The sequence below is a fragment of the Leishmania martiniquensis genome, chromosome 25, assembly GCF_017916325.1.
Source record: "Leishmania martiniquensis isolate LSCM1 chromosome 25, whole genome shotgun sequence".
In the NCBI taxonomy this organism is placed as follows: Eukaryota; Euglenozoa; class Kinetoplastea; order Trypanosomatida; family Trypanosomatidae; genus Leishmania; species Leishmania martiniquensis.
The window spans coordinates 510,896-530,958 of NC_090160.1; the positions used below are offsets into that span (position 1 = coordinate 510,896).

General features: G+C 62.7%; 7 protein-coding genes across 7 annotated transcripts; all 7 read right to left on the reverse strand.

Annotated features, from left to right (window-relative positions):
- Window positions 1–90: 90 nt before the first annotated feature.
- LSCM1_05333 (uncharacterized protein) lies at window positions 91–2,064 on the reverse strand (the record flags this gene model as incomplete). Its single annotated transcript, XM_067322804.1, has 1 exon — window positions 91–2,064. The coding sequence occupies one exon, from the start codon at window positions 2,062–2,064 to the stop codon at window positions 91–93; it is 1,974 nt and encodes a 657-aa protein (XP_067178169.1).
- Window positions 2,065–3,477: 1,413 nt separating this feature from the next.
- On the reverse strand, window positions 3,478–4,236 carry LSCM1_05334 (uncharacterized protein; the record flags this gene model as incomplete). Its single annotated transcript, XM_067322805.1, has 1 exon — window positions 3,478–4,236. The coding sequence occupies one exon, from the start codon at window positions 4,234–4,236 to the stop codon at window positions 3,478–3,480; it is 759 nt and encodes a 252-aa protein (XP_067178170.1).
- Window positions 4,237–5,269: 1,033 nt separating this feature from the next.
- On the reverse strand, window positions 5,270–5,524 carry LSCM1_05335 (uncharacterized protein; the record flags this gene model as incomplete). Its single annotated transcript, XM_067322806.1, has 1 exon — window positions 5,270–5,524. One exon carries the CDS (start codon window positions 5,522–5,524, stop codon window positions 5,270–5,272), a length of 255 nt encoding a protein of 84 aa, XP_067178171.1.
- A 1,108-nt stretch (window positions 5,525–6,632) lies between these two features.
- On the reverse strand, window positions 6,633–7,586 carry LSCM1_05336 (uncharacterized protein; the record flags this gene model as incomplete). Its single annotated transcript, XM_067322807.1, has 1 exon — window positions 6,633–7,586. The coding sequence occupies one exon, from the start codon at window positions 7,584–7,586 to the stop codon at window positions 6,633–6,635; it is 954 nt and encodes a 317-aa protein (XP_067178172.1).
- A 1,019-nt stretch (window positions 7,587–8,605) lies between these two features.
- On the reverse strand, window positions 8,606–12,790 carry LSCM1_05337 (uncharacterized protein; the record flags this gene model as incomplete). The annotated part of the gene is made up of 1 exon (XM_067322808.1): window positions 8,606–12,790. One exon carries the CDS (start codon window positions 12,788–12,790, stop codon window positions 8,606–8,608), a length of 4,185 nt encoding a protein of 1,394 aa, XP_067178173.1.
- An 808-nt stretch (window positions 12,791–13,598) lies between these two features.
- LSCM1_05338 (uncharacterized protein) lies at window positions 13,599–15,689 on the reverse strand (the record flags this gene model as incomplete). The annotated part of the gene is made up of 1 exon (XM_067322809.1): window positions 13,599–15,689. One exon carries the CDS (start codon window positions 15,687–15,689, stop codon window positions 13,599–13,601), a length of 2,091 nt encoding a protein of 696 aa, XP_067178174.1.
- Window positions 15,690–16,715: 1,026 nt separating this feature from the next.
- LSCM1_05339 (uncharacterized protein) lies at window positions 16,716–19,739 on the reverse strand (the record flags this gene model as incomplete). Its single annotated transcript, XM_067322810.1, has 1 exon — window positions 16,716–19,739. One exon carries the CDS (start codon window positions 19,737–19,739, stop codon window positions 16,716–16,718), a length of 3,024 nt encoding a protein of 1,007 aa, XP_067178175.1.
- Window positions 19,740–20,063: the final 324 nt, after the last annotated feature.

Genomic DNA, 20,063 nt, shown 5'->3' on the forward strand with positions numbered 1-20,063 from the left:
TGCTGAAAGGCGTGGTCGAGAGGACTGCTGCTTCCCCACACACACACACCTCCCCCTGCCTTCCCTCTCTCGCGGCGCCAACGCGCCCATTCAGAACTCGACATAGTGCTCATCGCCCTTTTTGAAGAGAGTGCGACGGCCAAGCAAGGACAGCGTTAGCCTCAGCCCTTCCCGCATAATGCGCCGATGCGGATCGAGCACAACGCCGTCGCCGCCGCTGCCATCCTTGGCATCGTCGGCTCGCACGCGCTTCGTGGAGGGCAAGTTTAGTCCGCTGCTGCCGCCGCTCTGCCGGCCCCCGATGGAGCCAAGCCCCTGCGCCGCGGCGTCATCGCCGTCATCGCCCCGCACATCTACGTGCAGGAGAAAGTCGTCGTCATCGTCATCGCCAAGGTAGTCCACAGTGCCGTCACCGCCGCCACCAAAGACTGCTTCCTCGAGGCCCCGGCGCCGCTTCAGTATCGTTGCGATGCTCTGCGGCACCAGCACACGCGCGTTCTGCGCTGCGTGGTCGGCGATCTCGACAATACTGCGAAACCCAAAGGTGGCGGCCACGCCACGGCCCTCGCCGTGCACCCGCTCTGGCTCGTCCCTGGCGGTTCCGTCGGCCTCCTTAAAGAGCTGTGCAGCCTGTGTGGCGGCGCCGAGGGAGGCGGCAGCCGCGCCATCCTCACTTCCGCCGCCGCCTTGGGCTTGCAGCTTCCAGCACGCCTCCATGAACGCCATCGCCGGTACCACCACAGTTTCCTGCCAGTGCCTCGACAACATTGGCAGCCACGCATCCACGACGTCGTTCTTTGTGAGCAGCTGGCGGCTCAGGTCCCTCATCGCGGTTGTGGTCCGGGAATCTTCGGTGCAAGCAATAATCACCTCATCGCAGAGAGAAGGCGTAAAGAAGTACACGTAATCCTCCGGTGCAAGGGTGTAGCGGGCGAGGTAGAGCGCCAGGGCGCGAACGACGCGGCGAGGGTGGCGCACAAAATGTCTGCAGACGTCATCCATGGTGACCCCAAGCCGCCAGCACAGCCCCATCGCCACCAGAAATGGGCTCGCCTCCTCGTTGTCATCGAAGACGCCTGCATAGCGCACGTTTTGCTCGCAGTAGCGTAGCACCGCCTTTACGTTCTGCTCATGCTGTTCAAACGCCGTGAGAAGTCGGCCGCCACTTGGCGCGGCACCGAAGCTGCGCACCTCCTCAACCAGCTCATCCGTGAGCCTTGACTCCAGCACACTCCACAGCTCCACATCGAAGTTGAGGTGTGACCTGAGAAGCTCCCGCTTCGACAGCACTTGGCTGGGCACGATAGCGGCGGCGCGGCCAGTAGAGACGAAGTAGTTCAGAAGGCGGCAGGCATGGGGCAAAGCGATAAACGCGTTGCGGAGGCACAGCATGTGCAGCTGCGCGGCGACGCGCGAGTCCGTGACGTAGAGCAGCAGGTATGTCTTCGCGGGCACAGTCGATAGTGCCGAGGGTGAGGATGAGTCAGCATCCGCGGATGCAGCCGAGGTAGTGGAAGCGGAGAAGGCACCCGCCACACGCAACGATTGCTGCAGTGATGTGACCTCCTCCGAGCTGAGCGCCGTTGTAGGCTTCGCCTCCAAAAAGGTCACCTCCGTCGGAGCAGGAGGCACGCCACCACTACTGGTGCTACCGTAGCTTGCGGGGAGGACAATGCGGCCAAACTGGGCCATGCGCCGCGACACCATTTCCATTCCTCGACGCACATCTGTCGTCATGCATGCGGTGAGCGCCCTGTTCGCGTGAAGATGTCGGCGCACCTCGACTGTGCAAACGCCGTAGAGCTCACTCTGTATCTGTAAAAGGGCTGAAGGCTGCACAGTCCAGCCGTGCAGTAGAGCACTACCGGTGCCGCTGCTAGCAGTGTTGGTAGTGGTGACTAGCGGAGTCGCCTCCGCAGAGGTGGTGGGCGCTGAGGATCCGGCCGGCGCCGATGTTGCCACCTCCCCGGCTGCCGTCTCCTGAACTCTCTCCAGCACGTTCGGCACGCTCTGGGCAGGCACCTCGAGAATAAACTCAGGACCGCAGAACACGTGTGGCTCCATTGCGCTGCAGTGACGCGCTTTACTTCTTTTCTCGTTCACGTTGCGTATCGTCGAGGCCGGCGGACGGGGCGGCAATGACCCGAAAGGGAGACTAAAAGGCTGTCGCACAGCAGTAACGGCACCCCCTCCACTGGTCAGCAGGTACACAGGTGCGCGCGCGCGTGATGAGATGGGGCGCGAGGGGCGCCGAGGAGGCCCACCGAAAGGACGGCGAAGAGACGCTTGTGCAGGCTAGGACAGGTGAGAGGAGAGGGAGGGGAGGGGGAGCACCGAGGCCAACGTGAGAGTGGAAAACACAGAGGACACATGGAGCGTGCGCGTCAGTGCACGCTTCAGCCGGCAACGTCCAGCGCGCTCAGAAAGGCACCCGCCCACCGAGAGAGCGGGAGAACCTCCTCGTCCTTTTCCGGACGGAAACCGCATCCGTGCGCTCCGTTCGAGCGCTGTCGCCCCATATGCGCTCACACATCATTTCTTACTTCTTCATCCACCACCCACCCGCCCCGCCGGCATCCTCTGCGCAGCGAGGGCGACAGCAGGCGCCACCAGTGCTCGCTTCAGCACGCAGCAGCACACAGTCGAAATACTTCAACGGAAGAGCACAAGAAACGCCGACGATGGAGAGGGAAGGGAGGGGAGGGGCGGCGTCTACGCTACAGCGGGCGGAAAGAGACAGGAAGGATGCACAGCATTTTTTTTGCCAAGACGCACAACGTGTCTACCTCCACCTCCCTTTCTCTGTCGTAAAAGATGCGCCCAACCCCAACCCGCCCACCCTTGGCACTGTCACTGTGCGCCACGCGGCCTCGCCGTGCAGGTCAGCCGTCCGCACACGCGTTGCCGCGCCGCCACCAACGCAGCCATCTCCGCACCGCCTCCGCCCCAGACGCCGCCCACCCCACACACACCGCGGGCCGCACCCCACCCGCGCCCATCATCCGGGCCCCCACGCCGCACATCCCCGGGGGCGGCCCAGGCGCCGCACACCAGGAGGCAGCGAGGGCCGGGAGGACTGCGCTCGAGCCACGCGGGCACTCTGCACGCCCAGCGGGTGGAGCACACGCGTCCACAGCCCACGATCGCGCAGGCCGCACCGCCATACAGGACCTCACCACCGGCTCCCGTCGTGAGGCACCGCTCTGGCCTTCTCCCCTTCGCCGTGGGCGCGGAGCCCTTGCCAGCGCCGGAGGCGGCCCGGCATCGGCAGGGATGGTGGAACTGCTTTGCCTCCCTCCTGCAACGCCCAAGTACCAGATCTTCCCCTCGAGATGCCGCCACGAACGGAGAGGCGTGTCAGCTCCCACCCTCACCAGGGAGGCGGATCGAGGAAAAAAGTCCTCAGAAGGCAGCCGCGTCTGTGGGCGGTGTGTACGTGTGCAGTCACACCCCTCGTCGCCCCGCGCTGCTGCTGCTCTAAATTAGGTCTCCACCCTCCACGGCCGGATACGTTACCAAAATGCACCGCCGCAGAGAAGTCTGAAGGGCGTCGCCGCGAAGCCGGCCGTCTCGGGCCGTGTGGTACTTGCCCGGCTCCAACAGCAGCTCGACCCATCGCTGGTAGGTGAAGGGGTACCACTGCAACTGCTGAGCCTGGGCAATGATGTAGGCGCTCTCCTCGACAAACTGTGCAGGGGTGCTACCGGCTGGCGTGGGACGCCGGTCGGATGGCCCTGCCATCCCGCCAGGGATTACGCCGTCGGTCGAAGAATTGTTGGCGTTGCTGCTGCTAGTCGTTGCGCTGTGCTTCCCCCCGCTGTTGCCGTCAGCGCTTGGAGAAGAGCTGGTGTTCTGCGCGCCGTTCGCTGGGAGCGCTGCGGCTGCCGCGCGCTCCCGGCATGTCTGCTGATACTGTTCAGCCGCTGCTTGCAACAACTTCTCCGTTGCCGAGACGAGCGTGGGCAAGCCGGCCAGCCACTGCTCCTTCGTCATCCCGGAAAAGTCGGTACTGCCGCTGCCGCCACCCCCAGAGGTAAAGCTTGCCATCTGTGACTCGAGGAAGGCCCTTTCCTCGTTTGTGTAGACATCTGCCGTGGCGGTTGCGCCGTGCTTGTGGCTGGCGGCGTTGGCCGTGCTGTTAACCCCGGCACCGTTGCTGGCCACCTTGCGCGCCTTGCCAGAGGCGGTACCCTCCTCCTTGCCGGAGGTGAAGGTGTTGTTCTTGCGCGGGCCCATTGCCTTTCTCCTCCCCTCTCCGTTACGCTGGACAAAGGCGTGCTAAGCAACTTGGAGGCGGCAGCAGCACCTTTGCCAACGGCAATCGCCGCAGGGACGGTGCAATTTTCTAGAGGGCCAAGGGCAGGAGGAATGCCGCGATCACCTCGGGGACGGTGAGAGGAGGGAGCTAGGCAAAGAAGACCTCACCGAAGGAGAGAGGATCGGGGGCCGGCAGACGCGCTCGCAAGCCACAAAGCTTGATGGTGTGTACACGAGCGTGTGTGTGTGTGTATAGGAGGAGGAGAGCGGCAGGTGTGCACACAGGCGCACCCAAAACGTGGAGCGAATAATATTGGCAAAAACAAAGCGGGTGAATGCGCGAGGCTGATCATCCGTATCGGTGTTGGAGGAGAGTGCGGCAGTGGTGGTGCGTGTCAGCCAGGCGAAGATAGCGACGGAGGAAGAGCGGGAAAGAAGAGGGTGCACGGAGGCGCTACAAGAGGTTGTGGTGCACGTATGCAGAGAGAAAGAGAGAGAAGGCAGGAGCATGTCCGCCCGTGCGCGTGCGTGCATGCTTGCTGAGCTACAGAAACGAGGGTGGTCCACTGCAGTGGCAGTTGCGGCAGCACGGCTATTGTCTGGAAGTCACTAGAGCGCACCCACAAAGGCATCGGCATCGGAGAGGTCACACAAGCGCACACACATGCACAGACGCAGGCACGACAGAGAAGCACGCAGATGGCGAAGCCGGCAGGCAGACGTACACCATTTTACTCGCTCACTAGCGGTCATGGGAAACTTAGATACCCGGCAGAGGAAGCTGCAGACAGAGAGAGGAATCACACGAACGTGCTTACCGCCGTTAGAGGAGCGGAAAGGAACGACAACACAAGAGGAGGCCGCGGATAGTGAAAGCCACGGTGGCAGGCAGAGCAGAGGCGCGAGAGTTGCACCCGGCGGCAACTGCCACGCTTGCACAAAACGAGAGAGAGGGGGGGGCGAGATCCCGCTGAGACGGCGCGAGCGGCATGCGCCATCCGACCCCGCCCCCTTAGCGCCGGTGCGGCGCGGACATCTGCAGTGGCCCCATGATTTGCATCGTGCCTGTCACAGGTACGCTGTAGGGAATAAGGTCGTCTATGAGGTCGATGTGGGAGAGGATCATGCGACGGCAGCAGTAGCGATCCAGGTGCAGCGCGTCCAGGGCCTCGGCCTCCGTGTAGTCCTGATCCAAGAGCCACTGATATTGCTCGTACAGGTGGCCGACCACCTTACCACACGAGTAGCAACGCACAGGGATAATCATTATGTGAGCCTCTCTCTCTGTACGTGTCCGCTCTATATAAATATATATCACTGCGAGAGGAGTATGGCGTGCAGCGACTCGGTCAGAGAAGAGCAAAAAAAGGGGGGTTGATGTGAGCTCGAAGGCGCAGGAGGAAGATGGGTGCGCGGAAGACAGATACGGACATCCACTCCAACACCTCCTTTGCCAACCTCCCATCCGCTCCAAGCAGGCACCACCACCGCCGAGTCGACAGCGCACATGAAAGAAAGTGCGGTGAGCGTTGATCAGTGCATGCGGTGCACAGAACGAGGAGGAGGAGGAAAGATGCAGAGAATACGCGAGATGGTGGCAAAGCATTCCTTGTGGGTTGGCGGGCGTGCAAGTGAGTTCGAGGGGCACTCGCACGCAGAGATGCGACTGAGAACGAAGCGGGCGAGAGCCACGCACACGCTTCCCGTCACCCTTTCTCACCATAAGAGAAGAGTCCCCCACCCGCGCCCATCTCTCTCTCTCGCGCGCGCCCCGCCTCCCTCTGTGCAGGTACGTGAAGCTCCTTGGACCTTAGCACACGTCACGCCATGTTCTCCTTCCGTTGCAAGCCGGCGGTGTCATGCACCGTCGCTTACAACGCCCAAGGGGCGCGCCCATGCGGATAAGGGATGCGGCTCTTCTGGACGCACCTCGCTCAGGTCCGTCCGCATCCCCCACCCGCCCTTTTCCACTTCCTCTGGTCCATTCACATTTCCGTTGTGCTTAACTGCCTTTCTGAGGCCTTCGAACGGCCGCAGAGACTTCAAACAGCAGTGTGCTCCCCGTCCCTCTCCTCCAACCCACACACGCACGCACACTTACACATACGCGCACGCGTATGGGACTGAGGTCGGTGCCTACTCACCATGCCTTGCTCCTCCCTTCCCCTCCTGACATCGTCTATGAGCCGGACAACCAGAGAGCATGGAAGAGAGAAGAGGAGGAAGAGGGGGGCGACTCAGTGATGCAAGCATGCATACATGCATGCACCTCTACCAGCGCCAGCAGGCGCACATCCCGAGGTGCTCGACTACCGCGTGGCTGTATGCGTGCATGTGTGTCGCCATCACTGCCATCAGCCATACCTTCACAGTCTCTATAAGAAATAGTCCGGTGTCTTCTTCGACACCTGCGCTTCCCCACGTCTCGGCGCCGGGTCGAACTGAAAGAAGCACTTGTTCATGTGCTCATCAAGCTCCAGCAGCCCAGCGAGGTTGCCGCAGCGGTAGCAGTAGTTTGGTGCGCTGAAGACCGTGACGAGCTGATCCTGGTGCGTCCAGCTGTAGCCATCCATGACAAGCTGATGCGCACGAGCGATCGTCTTGATCTTGTTGTTGTGGCAGAAGCCTTCGGTGACTCCTTGGCCGAAGGTGAAGCCCGCACCACGGGGACTGATGCCCCAGCCATCACGATCGTCCGGGTCCGACCACAGTAAATCGCACATCGGCCCCTCGTGTGGAACTTCCTGCACGCGATCGAGGTTTCGGATGTGGCTAAACGTGTCGACCGTCGGCGAGAGGCCACCGTGGAGGCAGAAAATGTCGTTCTCAACCAACGCTGTCAGTGGCAAGTAGTCGAACAGATCCGTGAAGATGGTCCAGACGTTGGCGCTGCCGTACTTGCGAATGCACTCATCGTAGAAGCCGTACACCTGCGTAATTTGGCGCGACTCGTGGTTGCCGCGGAGAAGATGCAGTCGCTGGGGGTATCGCAGCTTGTAGAGGAGAAGCAGCGTCACCGTCTCGACGCTGTAGTAGCCACGGTCCACGTAGTCACCCATGAACAGATAATTTGTGTCCGGTGGAAGTCCGCCGATCTTGAAAAGCTCCAGGAGGTCGTGAAACTGGCCGTGCACGTCACCGCACACCGTGACGGGCGCCCGGACCACGTGCACGTTGTTCTCCTTCCCCAGCACCTCCTTCACCTTCTCGCAGAGCCGCGCCACCTGCTGCTCGCTGAGTGGCTTGCACTGAATGACGTGCTGAATCATCTCGTCCAAGTCCAGCGTGCTGCTCGACCCCACCGCCGATCCACCACCGATCGTCGCCATGATGCTGACGAAGTCGATCACCGCGGCCAATTTCGCATTCGTCTCTCTCCCTCGACGTAGCGGCAGCGCCACGCACCTCGAGCGAGTCAATGAAGATGCGAGCTTAAGGGGGGAGGGGGGTAATTGGAGAAGGGAGCGCGCACTTCGAGCTCCGCTCTATATATATATATATTCCTAAATGTATTCGGGTAAATATATCCCTGTGCGCGTATGCACGTGGCCGATCTGTCTCGGGTAGGGCTCGCAGAGGAGGAGCAAAGGACCGCTCGCGAGTGCGTGTGCGTGTACTTCTGTGTGTAGCTGTGCCCCTCAATGGAGAGGCCGACGCGAAAGGGAAGGAGAAGGGCAAGACGTCCCTTGCCGGTCAGTAACCGTTCTAAAAAAATGAGAGGGGGGAGGGGGGAGGAGCAACCGTGCGTGGCGTATATTTTTTTTTTGATTTTTGGGCGAGTGGCTGTATGAGGAGAGAGAAGAGGGGTGAGCAGAGAGGGGAGAGATGTCGTGAGAGAGGCGTGTGTTCAGAGAGAAGGGGCACAAGCTGCGCGACTTGACTCGTAGATGGGATCGCTATAGTCTCTGTGTGTCCTCGTCTTGTACGCCTCCGTCGGCTCTCGTGTCTTGGCCAAGAAAAGGCGGCATGACGAAGCGCCTCGCAGGGGCCCCCTTAGCGTCCTCGTGAGCCGTCTGTGAGTGCGCGTGTGTGTCCGTCTGTCTGACTGTCTGTGGCTGGCGTGGAGTGAAAAATGCGGCAGTGGGAGGCGTCAAACGCTGGGAGGAGAGAGGGAGCAAAGCGAAGAGCCGCTACGGAGACCGTCGCCCGTTGAACATCACGCACAGCCATGCGCGCCGACACATCAACGAGCACGTCCACCGAGCCCAGGGCGACCTTGACGGCCGCCACCACTACCCACGTGATGACAGTGCCCTCCCTCCTCGCCTCCCTCTCTCTCTAAGCGGGCCACCTTCACATTCCTTCGACACTATCCCACCCACTTGGTCTCTTTTTTTTTGGCGCTCGATTAGCAGCAGCAGCTGAGCAGCTCGAGGAGGGCCGACGCCGCGTACACGAGCATGTCCGCATCCGGTGGCACTATCGCATCGGCACGCATGTGGCTGATCGTAGAAGCGGCGGAAGGGTGCCGCGGCAGTCCCTCCTCACCAACACCGTCCAAGCGCATGCGCTGCAGCGGATAGACCCAAAGCGCCTTGGCCAGAGCGCCGAACAAACTCTCTATGCAGTCCGCCAGGCGCTTGCTGTTGCAGATGCGCCGGCGTGACATCCAGTAGCGCCGCAGCACTGCCGGCAGCACGCTCACAACGAGTGCCCCGTTCGTGCTGGACCCAGTAATGTTGCCACCTCGCCAAAGCGTAGAGTTGGACGACGCCAAGCGGTAGGAGAGAGTGCTGGCAGCGGCGCAGTAGTCCACCAGCGCGTCTCCGTAGAACTCGCACATGTCCATCGCGGCTTCGTCGGTCAGGACGAGGTACAGCTCGCGGCGGAGATCGTTGATCATGAGCTGCCGTTCCGCCACGTCAGGGACTGCAGCAGTCAGTGCGGCTCTGTTGCTACCACAGCCGTTGCCAGCTCTCCCAACCTCCACGTGGGCGCCAAATCCGCGCGCCGCCTCGGCCTTCGCCCCAGCCCTTTTCTTCGCGCTGTACACCTCTAGCGCTTCCTGTAACGGTGGAACAAGTGCGTACTCGACGATATATTCGGCAGGCCATGCGGCACCCAGCATAATCTCGTCGCATGCCAGAGGTGTGATGCGGCACCCACGGTGGGCATGACGCAGTGCGGCGTGCGGCGTCAACTCCTCCAGCGATGCGCCGAAGTAGGAGGCAGCGTCGTTGCCCGGGGCGGAGGAAGGGTAAGTGAAGCGGCACAGCCGGAGCGCCTCTTTGCCCCTTTCGTTGAGGCTGCACCGCCGCATAGTGCTCGACTCCGCTTCTGGCGCAACCGCCACCGCTCTACAGGCGCGGGGCCGCAGCAACACGCACGGCTGTCGCACATACATCTGTACACTATCCTCACCGTCCTCGGAGCGTACCGTCGCGAGTAGTGCTTCTGAGCGGGCAGAGATAGTGCAGAAGCCACAGTCTCCGCTGGCGGCATCCGTCGGCCGCAGCGCATCCTCACCCGTGCCAGGCGGCCACGCCTCGTCGCCTTCCATCACCCACAGGCGGTGCACCTCAGGGTTGAGTGGCGGGGTGAAGGGCACCTCAGCATCGAAGTAAAAGAGAGACGAGGCGTCGACACCGTTCACGAGGCGCCGCAGCACGGCCAGCGCCCTCTTGCGCCCCACCGAGCATAGGCGCCTCTCATCTTTCTCTGTGCTGGGCGCCACGAGCACCACGTTGGGCGGCAGCAGGAGAGAGAAGAGCGGTAGCGCGCACTCCTGATCCAGCCGCCCCATCCACGTAGTCAGACCACTCCAGAGGGCCCTCTCGCGAGCAGTCGCGGCGGCAAACATGCGCCAGGTTTCGGGATGCTCCATGTTGGCACCGCCTGCCCTGCACGCACTTCCCTCGCTGTCATGAGCCGTCTCCTCCTCCTCCTCCTCATACCCGCCATACCGCAACGGTCGAAGGAGCTCCAGGCACCGAGAGCGCCACCGCTCACACACGAAGTGCAGCTCTGCCCTGTACGCGGCGTCCAAGCGAAGAAGCGTGCTCTCTGTCTCTTCCACAGGAAAGAGTTCCCACGGCAGGCGATGCATCAGCGGATAGGGCTCAGGTGTGAGCGTCTCTTCCGTGGCGGCAGAAGTGAGGTTCTCTGCGCCCAAAGGCAAGAGCGCGTGCACCGGAAATGGAGCAGTCTCATTCGTCTCTGGCGCTCTGTCGCCCTGGCCGTGATTAGACAGACAAACGGCCCTCGCTCCGTCCCCGCGTGGCTGCATCTCACAAGTCGACAGAGGCGGTGGCGCAGTACCATGTGGCCCGCTCGCCGGGCCCGGCAACGGCCGGCGTTGTTGAGTCCCAAGCACCACCCCCATCTCCTCCGTGCGCATCAGGCACGGCGGTGGCTTCGTCGAATCCGCAGCAGCGGCGGCAAGAGGGCCATCTGGCACTGCCTCGAAGCCGTGCCAGGACCAAATATCCCAGAGGGACGCAATGCGCAGGTTCACCACGCGCTCCGTCGGCGGGCGGCATACCGTCACCGTCTTGGCGCCAGACTCGCTGTCGGTGTGAATGCCATAGAGGAGATCAAAGTCCACCACGCAGTGCACGGGCGGCAGTGACCGCAGCGAGGCTCGCGGGGCCGGTGTTGTTGGCGCCGCCTCATCCCTGCACCACAGCACGCCCTTCGTGAGCTTGCTGGGGCACACGAGGAGAGTCACGACCGTTCTAGGAGCGGCGACCGCTGTTACCCCACTCATGAGCGAAGGCGGCGACATGGCCTCACCGGCAAGGCCGCCACTGCCGTAGCCCTCGCTGCTGGCACTGCGCAAGTTGACACGCAGCATGTGCCGCGGCATATACCACCCACTGACCTCCAGGCCCTGTGCCGCGAAATACTCCACCGAGACGGGCAGGAAGGCCAGCCGCGTGGCAGGGCCGGTCATGGCGGCGAGGAAGGACGCCACGCAGAAGCCACTGGACGGCCGCAGCAGTGTCAGAAGCTCTCTGTAGCTGACCATGGACGGTGCATCGGTGCCGCTGCTGCCCTGCGTCCCATCGGCACCAGACATGACGTGCGCGCTTGATCGCCGGACGAACGTGGCGAGGGCCGTGCCGGTTGGTGTGTCGTCCTGCAGTCTCGCGAGCTTCAGCGGCGCGCACAGCTCATCAACGACTGGCGCCGGGATGAGCACTTGCATGGGGCGGTGCTGGGGGTACACCCGGCCCCCTGAGCCCGTCGCCTCCTTCCGAATAGCCTTGGCGTCATCGACGTACTCGAGCCATGACGAGTACGGCGAACCGCCAGCACGGTCGTCGCTCGTGGTGCTCTGATGACGCTCTACCGACGGCGGCAACGCTCTCTTGCGACCACTGTCTGCATCGCTGGCATGTGCGAGGGAGTTCAGCAGAACAGGTATGTGCTCTTGCATGACTGCAGCTGCCACGCTGGCATCTTCGTAGCCCCACGCTGCGCGGAGATGGGTAACGGGCGCCGCCCTTACCATCTCTGCCGTTCCTGTCGCCACGCCGTCCACGTCCCAGTCGCCGTCATGCAGCAGCTGCAGCTTCCCGAGAACGTTCAAGGGCGTGAGGAGAGCCAGGTAAATCACCTCCCTCTGCCTCTCTTCCAGAGTATTTATCCACCCCAGCAGCGCCTTGAGAGTGGCATCGCTCTTGAGGCCTGGACTGATCTCCGACAGGATCTGGCGAAGTGGCAGCCACCCACGCGAAGCAAGGTGCTGCTCCGGTGTGCTGCAACCCTTCGCCGCACTCCGGGCGGGCGAGACAAGGCGAAGATGTCGCACCGTCTTGTCGTAAAGAATGGCGAGCGCCCGAGCAGGGACCTTGGCCAGGTCCAAGAGCTGTTCCGCCGACTCGGCCTCCGCGCTCGTGCCACTCACAGCCGTGGCGCCCTGCCCGGCAGGCCCTGCGCCTGGAACCGGCGCTGGCAGAAGGGGGCGGCTGCCGCTTTGGTCAGCAGCACTGAGCCCGGTCGAGATCGACGCTGCGCTATTAGCGGTGGTCAAAATGGAAGCAGCCGTACTGGCACCCGCATCGCCGTTCTCTGTGTCGCCTCCGTGATCTCTGGAGAGTGCTCTGTGCTGTTCCAGCTCCTGTATGCATCGCACGAAAAAAGGTAGAATCTCGTCCCATGACTTCTGGAAGCCGTCGGGCAGCAGCACCTGCCTGCCTAAGTGAGCCTTCCATTTGGACTCCGCCACTCGCAGCTGTTGGACGGTGTAAGGCGGCGCTTCTGCCTCCTCCACAACTCGTCTTTGGCGTGCCTGTGTGCGGCGCAGATACTCCAGCGCCAGGCGCCTGTGGCCCCAGAGGTACGACATGGCCTCAGCGCACTTGCCTGGAGTGTCGTACGCTGGCAGCGTGGCGAGATACAACGCGGCGGCCATCTTGATGACGAAACGGCCGCGACGCCGATGCGCCATATTGTTTCGACTCCTCACCTCCAAGTCGGCCGGTGCCGGAAAGTTATAGCGGCTTGTCACCGAGTCCGCCTCGATCACGACGGGCCTCGTCGGCACCTCCATCTCCTTGACCGAGGCTGGCGCTACCTCGTCCTGCAGCATCTCCCACACACATGGGCGCACGAATCGGCGAGAAGGGCGATATCCACGGCGAACGATAAACGAAGAGCGATGGGGACTATAGGCTCCCCCAACGAGGCAGATCGACTCCTCCACGGTGGCTTTTCCGTGTCGGCGGCTGTGGGGAGGGGGGAGTCGAGCGGGTCGAGCGGGTGCCTCCCTGTCGAAGAGAGATGGTGACGCTGGTGTACGAATCGCTCTGTCCCGGAGGAGAGCGACCCGGCCAACGCACCAGCAGCAAGTGGCAGAGATGCGTAGGCAGAGAGGGAAAAAATGAAGTGGGTTGGACAGCGAAGAGGGACAGCGGAGCCGCATGGAAGCGAGGGAGGCCACACACACACAGAGAGAGATGCAGAGAGGAGGAAGGCGAAGGAGCGGCCACGAGTGTGCCTCCCCATCTAAGAGCGCAGAGGAAAGGAGGCAGCGAAACTGTCGCCGCCAACACCAACACCGCCTCTCTCTCCGCCCCCACCTGCTCGCCCACTCGCTCTCTCTCCCAACGCAAAGCTGCACGCATCCCCTTTGGGGGGAGGGAGGGGAGGGGTAGACGGCTAACAGGCCGTTCAAAGCTTGTAAAGGTATTAGGCCGAGGGAGCAGCTGAGCATGAGGGTATACCCCCAGTTCCCCCGTCCTCCGTGCACACTTACACAGCAACACAAACGAAAGGCAAAGGGTGGCTGGCCTGCAGTATCCACACATATCTGTCTCCACGTCCTCTTTTTTTTTGGGGGGGGGGGGTAAAGAGAGGGGGGGCTCCCCTTCTCCCTCTCGATGGCATCAGTCTCGCGCTCATGGCAGCAGCCAGTCATCCTCGCAGAAGTCTGTCAGAGACAAGAAAGACACGTCGGCCACCGCCGTACTGGCAGTAGTGATGGCGGGGGTATCACCGTGGTGGGGGGTCGGTGACGGATTCACTGTCGGAGAAGGGGCTACCGGAGAGATGGAAGGAGAGGGGCAGGATGCTGAAGCGGCGAATAACTTCGAGGGCGGCTCACCCGAGGAGCTCGGCGAGCACGCCAGGTGCGCTTCACGCAGTGCCAATCCCGCGTGGATTGCAGACGCTGGTACAGTCGAAGCAGCGCTGCGCACCTCTCTGGTGATTTTCGGCGGCGCTACAGGGGCCGCCGCCTTCCGCTGCCGACGCGGCGGCACCGCGCCGGTGATTCTCTTCACTGGATTGATGCGGGCCAGGCGCGCGTGCCACCGCTGCTCCATACGGATGCGCCGCTGTGTCGCCTGTAGGCGCCGCTCCACGACCACTCGCTTCTTTAGCTCCTTCACAAGTGAGCCCCAGTGCAGGAGAACACCGCAGAGGGGGCACGGACATGGCTGGCATGGGATCAGCCGACGGTGTGTTGATATGGGCACCGGTGATGCTTGTGAAAGTGACGCGGGGCTGTTGTCCGCGCCATCTACAGCAGCGGCTGCCTCTGTCTCGGCATAGAGCATCCACACCGCCACGCAGCTCAGGTGGCAGCGCAGGGCGCAAAAGGGTGCGCGGCTGCAGTACACGACGCAGGAAGGCTGCAGCGGCAGCGCGCAAAGACTGCACGGCAGCAGTCCGTGATGGAGGAGCTCCTGCTCCTGCGCGTGTGCCCGTGCGAAGTCCACCTCTCGGTAGTCTGCAAAGCGCAGTGGGATGCGGGGCAGTGAGGCGGGTGCCGCCGCCGCGGAGGGAAGGCGGGCAGCCGTCACGCTGCCGTGATGCGCATCCTCTGCAAATGAGGTGGATGCGTTGCTGGCTGGGGGCAGAGGTGGATGCGACATCCCCCGCTGCGAAGATGGTGGCAGCGGAGGAGAGAGAGAGCGAGACGCCGCCCCGCTGCGGGCATTGCTGCCTGGACGTGCTTCCAAGGCTCCGTCAACTGTGCGCTCCTCGCTGCGGTAGCCGAGGAAAGCCGGCACGGACTCGGTGCGGACCCGCTGTGGTGATGGTGTGCGCGGCCCCCCTGAAGAGCCACAGTGGGAAGCAGATGGCTCCGTGCCCTCGCCGTCCGAGTCGGAGGCGAAGGAGGCGTGCAACCACTCGGACCGCGCCGCTTGGGACAACAACGATACATCATAGGGGCAGGAGTTGCCAGCAGTTGCGCCCATGCGGCCGCCCTCCGTCCCTTCCTCCCCCAGATCCACACCCCAGCCCACGCTTGGCAGTAGCAGGCACCGGTCGTGACTTAGGTGGGCGTCCTCGAAGGCCTGCCGCGTGGTGACCTCAACGTGGAACAAGAGCGACGGAGTGAGCGGGGGGAGAACCTGAGGGGCGGCCGTGATGATTGGGAGTGCCGCAGGCAGCGGAGCGTCCAGAAGGCTTCCTTGAGAGTCGAGCGCCGGCGGCGGTGTTGCACTCGTGTCTGACCGGCCGTGCACCGACGTGCTTCTTTGCGAATGTTGTTGCGTGCCCGCTCGTGGCGAATCAGCTCGCAAACCAGCACCCACGGCCAATGCGCCGCGACGCGCGGCCAAAAACGCCTCTGCCCTGGCTGTCGCATCTTGTAAGAGTACTGGTTCAAAGATGTGCAACGTCAGATCCAGCTGGCAGAAGAGGGAGGCGCGCACGAGTAGGTGCAGCGTGGCCACCGCATACGGAAGCCGCCGTAGGCCCGTGATGACGCCAATGGTATGCTTCAGTCGCGCGGATGCGGTCGGGTGCTGCCAGCACCACTCGAACTTCAGCGCGGCTCGATCGTCGGTGAAGCCCGAGACACAGCACACAATTGTCCACGGACGACCACGGCGGCTCGTGCGACGGGCACCGTTTACGAGCTCGCCATTGTGCTGCCGTAGCCGCCGCAGGGGATTCACAGTGTAGCCTATGTAAACGTCACCTTCGCACTGCGGGTCGAGGCTGGCCAGCAAGTACACGCAGTGGAAGCGCGTGTCCATTAGCCGACGACGACTCCGCGCATGTAGGTGTGGAGTGCTAAGGGTGTGCTTTTATCTATATGCATCTGGGCATCGGTGTTGCCTCACCGCGAAGGTCGTCGTTGTATTGATTGCCAGCGTCGCACGCGGAGACTACGGGCGGTATCGGGGGGAAGGGAGGGGAAGATGATGTCCACATTAACGGAGACGGTGCCACTCGTGTGTAAAAGGCGGCTCCTCCCCAGCCGCCAATCCGCATATAATATATATATGGAGAGGAGAGGACGGATGAGTCCAACAGCAAAGAGCTCTCCAAACCAATCAGCGGGAACGTCGTGGCATCGCACGAGGCGCTTGAGCGTACGTCTTCAGCTCCTCCATGTCTACGGCTGAGGTTGAGGCTAAGAAGTATCGAGGGGCGGCACAGGGGGGAGGAGGAGGAGGAAGCAGACCGACACCGTCGTTGCCGTCGACCCTCCCACAGTCCTCGTAGTATATCCCTTCCTGATGCTCATCTGCGCATCGGATGAGTGGCGCGCTCAGCAGCGGCGCATCGATAGGCACATAACGCACAGCGCACCATGAGCTCCGCCTGCACGGACAGCCCACGTGCGCAGGCGTTTTCGAGAGAGGCACACTACGGCTACAACACACATGTATACCCTCTCCCCGCCCACCCCTGCACATACACACACACACGCACGCACAGAGACGCTAATGACGTCGCATGAAGCCCAAGAAACATGCGGTAAATGGGAAGGCTAGAAAAAAATGGAGAGGGGCAGAGGCAGCGAGCATATATCGCATACACACACACACACCAAGAATGCACACAATGGCACCATCAGCGAGCAAGCGGCATATCCTTTCGCGAGCACCACCACCGGCCTCTCGCGATTCACCGTGCGCACCAGCAGTCCCCCTCGGCCCCCCTCCCCGCCTCAACCTCCGGAAAAAAAAGAAACGCGGCTATCAGCACTCACCAGTCTTCATCGATACAACAGCATCGCCGCAGCCGCAGCCCCCCTCACGCGCCGCTGCTTCAGCTCACCAGCTGGACGCCTGACTCTGGATGGTGCGGTGCAGGTGTGTCAGGTACTCGTCATAGCCCATCTTGCTTGTGTCCACCTCCTCCTTGAGCTCCTTGAAAAAGGCGGTCTCAGAGCGCTCACCGTGGTGGATGACAATGAGGCGCCGCATGCCGTCCTCGCGCAACATGAGCGCGTATAAGACATTGCGCAGGCGTTCACTGAAGCACTCCTCGCCGGGCCCACCGGCCACGCACACAGAGGCTGCGTCAGGGGTGCCGAACAGCGCATTCGAGATCTTCGGCGGAACATTTTCGCCAATCCACATATACACAAGCCGCGCTTGCTCGTCACACAGCACGTACGTCCCATCCCGCGCGACGCTGTCGTAAAGTAGCTGGCGATGTTGCGGCAGGATGCAGTGCCCCGTCACCTCGTCCAGCGTGCCGATCGCAGGGTCACTCTCCAAGTCGTCCAAGCAGAAGAGGGAGGGGTACAAATAGTTGAGTAGCTTGTGCGCCGGCATTGCCACGAGGTCGAATATGCTGGCCGTGCGGTGGTCAATGTGTACAATGGTGCCCTCCGTCAGGGCCTCGGACTTCATCAGGCACAGCAGGTAGACCGGGAGCAGCTTCAGCCGCGGCGGCATCAGAAGGGTATTCCGCTTCTCACGGACGGGGGTCTTGACGTCCTCGTACTCGCTATTCGGCCTCTCGGTAGCGCAGTACTGGCGGTAGCACGAGAAGGCCTTGATGAGGCGATCCGTCATCCCCTGGCGCGCCTGCCGTGGTCCTTTGTTCACCGCCTCTGTCAGTGTATCCTGGATAAAGCCAAACAGGACTGCTTCCAGGTCCATGTTGCGGAAGAGAACCGTGAGAGAGGAGGCAACGCGCAATCGGCAAGACTGCACCCGCACCCGGCGGTGGCCAGAGCGCGTGGTGTAGAGCAGCGCCACCTGGAAGTGGGCATAGTTGTCCTTCGGCAGACTGCCCTCATGCGCAAACTCCACGAAGAAGGCGGAGGCGCCCGTGATGCTGGCCAGGTCCATGTCCTGCACCGTCTGAGAGAAGTAGTGGCCTCGGTAGCGCTGCACGCGGAGGCCGGTGCTGCACCGGACGCGCAGGATACCAGAGTACCCGGCCTCCTCCGTCAGAAGCTGCTGCATATAGGCACTCACCTTGGTGTTGTCGATCAGTGGGTCGTAGTTGCTAAAGAGGAAGACGCGGCCGTTCGTTACGTGGCACAGGTTGGACAGCGTCACTAGCTCACAGTATCCCGTGGCAAACATGAACAAGTCAAACGAAATCTGCTGCCGTGCCGCCGAGGATGCCGTCGCCGTCCAGAAGCCTTCGATGGGCCGCAGCAGCTCTTTCTCACGATCTGTGCCGTAGAGCTTGTGTTGTTCGCGTAGCACAATGTGCCCCATGCCGCGCTGCGGGTGCCGGCTCGCGCACATGATCACACGTCCGCCGTGCTGCCCCGCCAATACCAGCGTAGCCGCCTTGACCGCAGCGCCGAGCACGCAGTCCGACTCGTCCGCGTCGACAGCCAGACGCGGCAGCCGACTCAGGAAGCTCTCCAGGTGCTCGAGCTCCGCCCCCACCTCCATCCAGCACAGGCTGGTGAAGGGCAGAGGCACGAACGGGTGCTCGACGTCCGGCACGCACAGCTGCGGCATGTCTGGGTGGCGAAAGTCATAGAAGTGCAGCTGCGAGGCGAATGTGATGAAGGACACTTTGCACTCCGGCGTCGTCTCCGCCATGCGCCGCAGGGCAACCCGAATGGCCGCTGCGTAGTCCGCAAGAAAGCGATTCCCCGCGTCGCGCGAGATATCGATGAGGAAGAGGTGATGCAGCGGCCGGCTCGGCAGCACGACGTTGTCCTCGGTGCGCAGCGAGTACTCTGGGAAGTCGTCGACGTCGAACTCCACACTACCGAAGCTCATCTCCGGGCGATCCACCATGCCGACACGGCGCCCCATTCCGTCCACAGCGTTGAAGTCCTCGTCCGCAATTTCATTGGCAACCTCACAGAGCGGGCACTCCCACTTACGGCCCATCTCGAGAAGGCGAGCGTGGCAGCTCATGTAGCCGCGGCAGCGGTGGCAGCGCACAGGCGGCTTCGGCTGCTTTACCAGCGGCACCGTCTCCTTATTGTGAAGTGGTTGACACAGCGGTGCGAGGATGGCGCCGAACGGGACGTGACTGTCCCTCACTAGTCGCTCCTCACCAGGCGCGCACAGCATGGACGGGCGAAAGAACTTTGAGTTCGCGTTGCCGTTGTCAAGGCCGACAAAGTCTACCGTGGCGTAGGGCGGCTCGTTCGTGCACGTGAGATACTCGACTGGAGCGCCGTTGTTGCGCTGGATGCTGCGCTCCGGGTTCGGCACGGCGCGCACATTCACAATGCGCGCCGGCGGCTGTCGAGCCAAGGCACGCAGCGGGCGGCTGGTGCCGCGAGTCCCGCTCCCCGGCAGGGAGTCACTGTACTCCTGCGTCGGTTGCGGCTGCGGCTGCTGCGCTGATGGCTCGGGCCTTGCCGAAAAGGGGGCTGAGCACTGGGCACTAGCAGCCGCAGCTGAGGTCGGGGCGCCGCGTGGTGGCGGATAGGCAGAGGCCGGTGCTGGCGGTGCCGGCGCGGGGGCTGCGTCAGCGGCCTTATAGCCGTAAGGACCGTATCCGGCCGCAGGCGGCGCAGATGGATGAAAAGATGCCGCGCGCTGAGGTGAGCCTTGCGGGCCAGTGGTGGCGCTGCCAGGGCTGCCGCCGTAGGGGTACGCAGAGGCTGCTGCCGCGGTAGTCATGTACCCGTAGCTGTCATAGCTGTGCGAAGAGGGTGCTATGGGAGCGGGCTGCTGCGGAGGCGCCGCAGTCTGCTGGGTGGCACCGTGGTAGTAGGGCGCCTGCGTCCCATAGGCCTGACTGGGGTCGCTATACGGCCCCGAGGCCGGCGCGGTTCCGGCAGCCGCAGCGGGCCCATAGGCCCTGTAGCCGCCATATTCGCCCTCGTACAGGTTCGGTGACTGACCTGCAGGGTGGTACATCGTGCCGCGAGCACACGGAGACGTGCCGTTGTGGAAAGGGGAATGGCTTGTGTGCACAGAGAGGAAGGGGAGAGAGATGTGCCGAGTGGACGAGTGTGCGGCAGCGGGTGTCTCACGTACGCCTATGGATACTGCCGTGGCAAGGCGAGTGCGCGCGCGACGTGTGTGGCGTGCGTGAAAGGGGGGAGGGAGGTGGAGGTGGAAGGGGGGTTGCACAGACGCGAGCAGTGAAACGCAAAGAGAGGGCGAAAATCTGTGCAAGATCAAAGGTCATGATGAGGGACGAGCTGAGCGCCCCCGCGGAGGGCAGTCACGGCTGCGCAT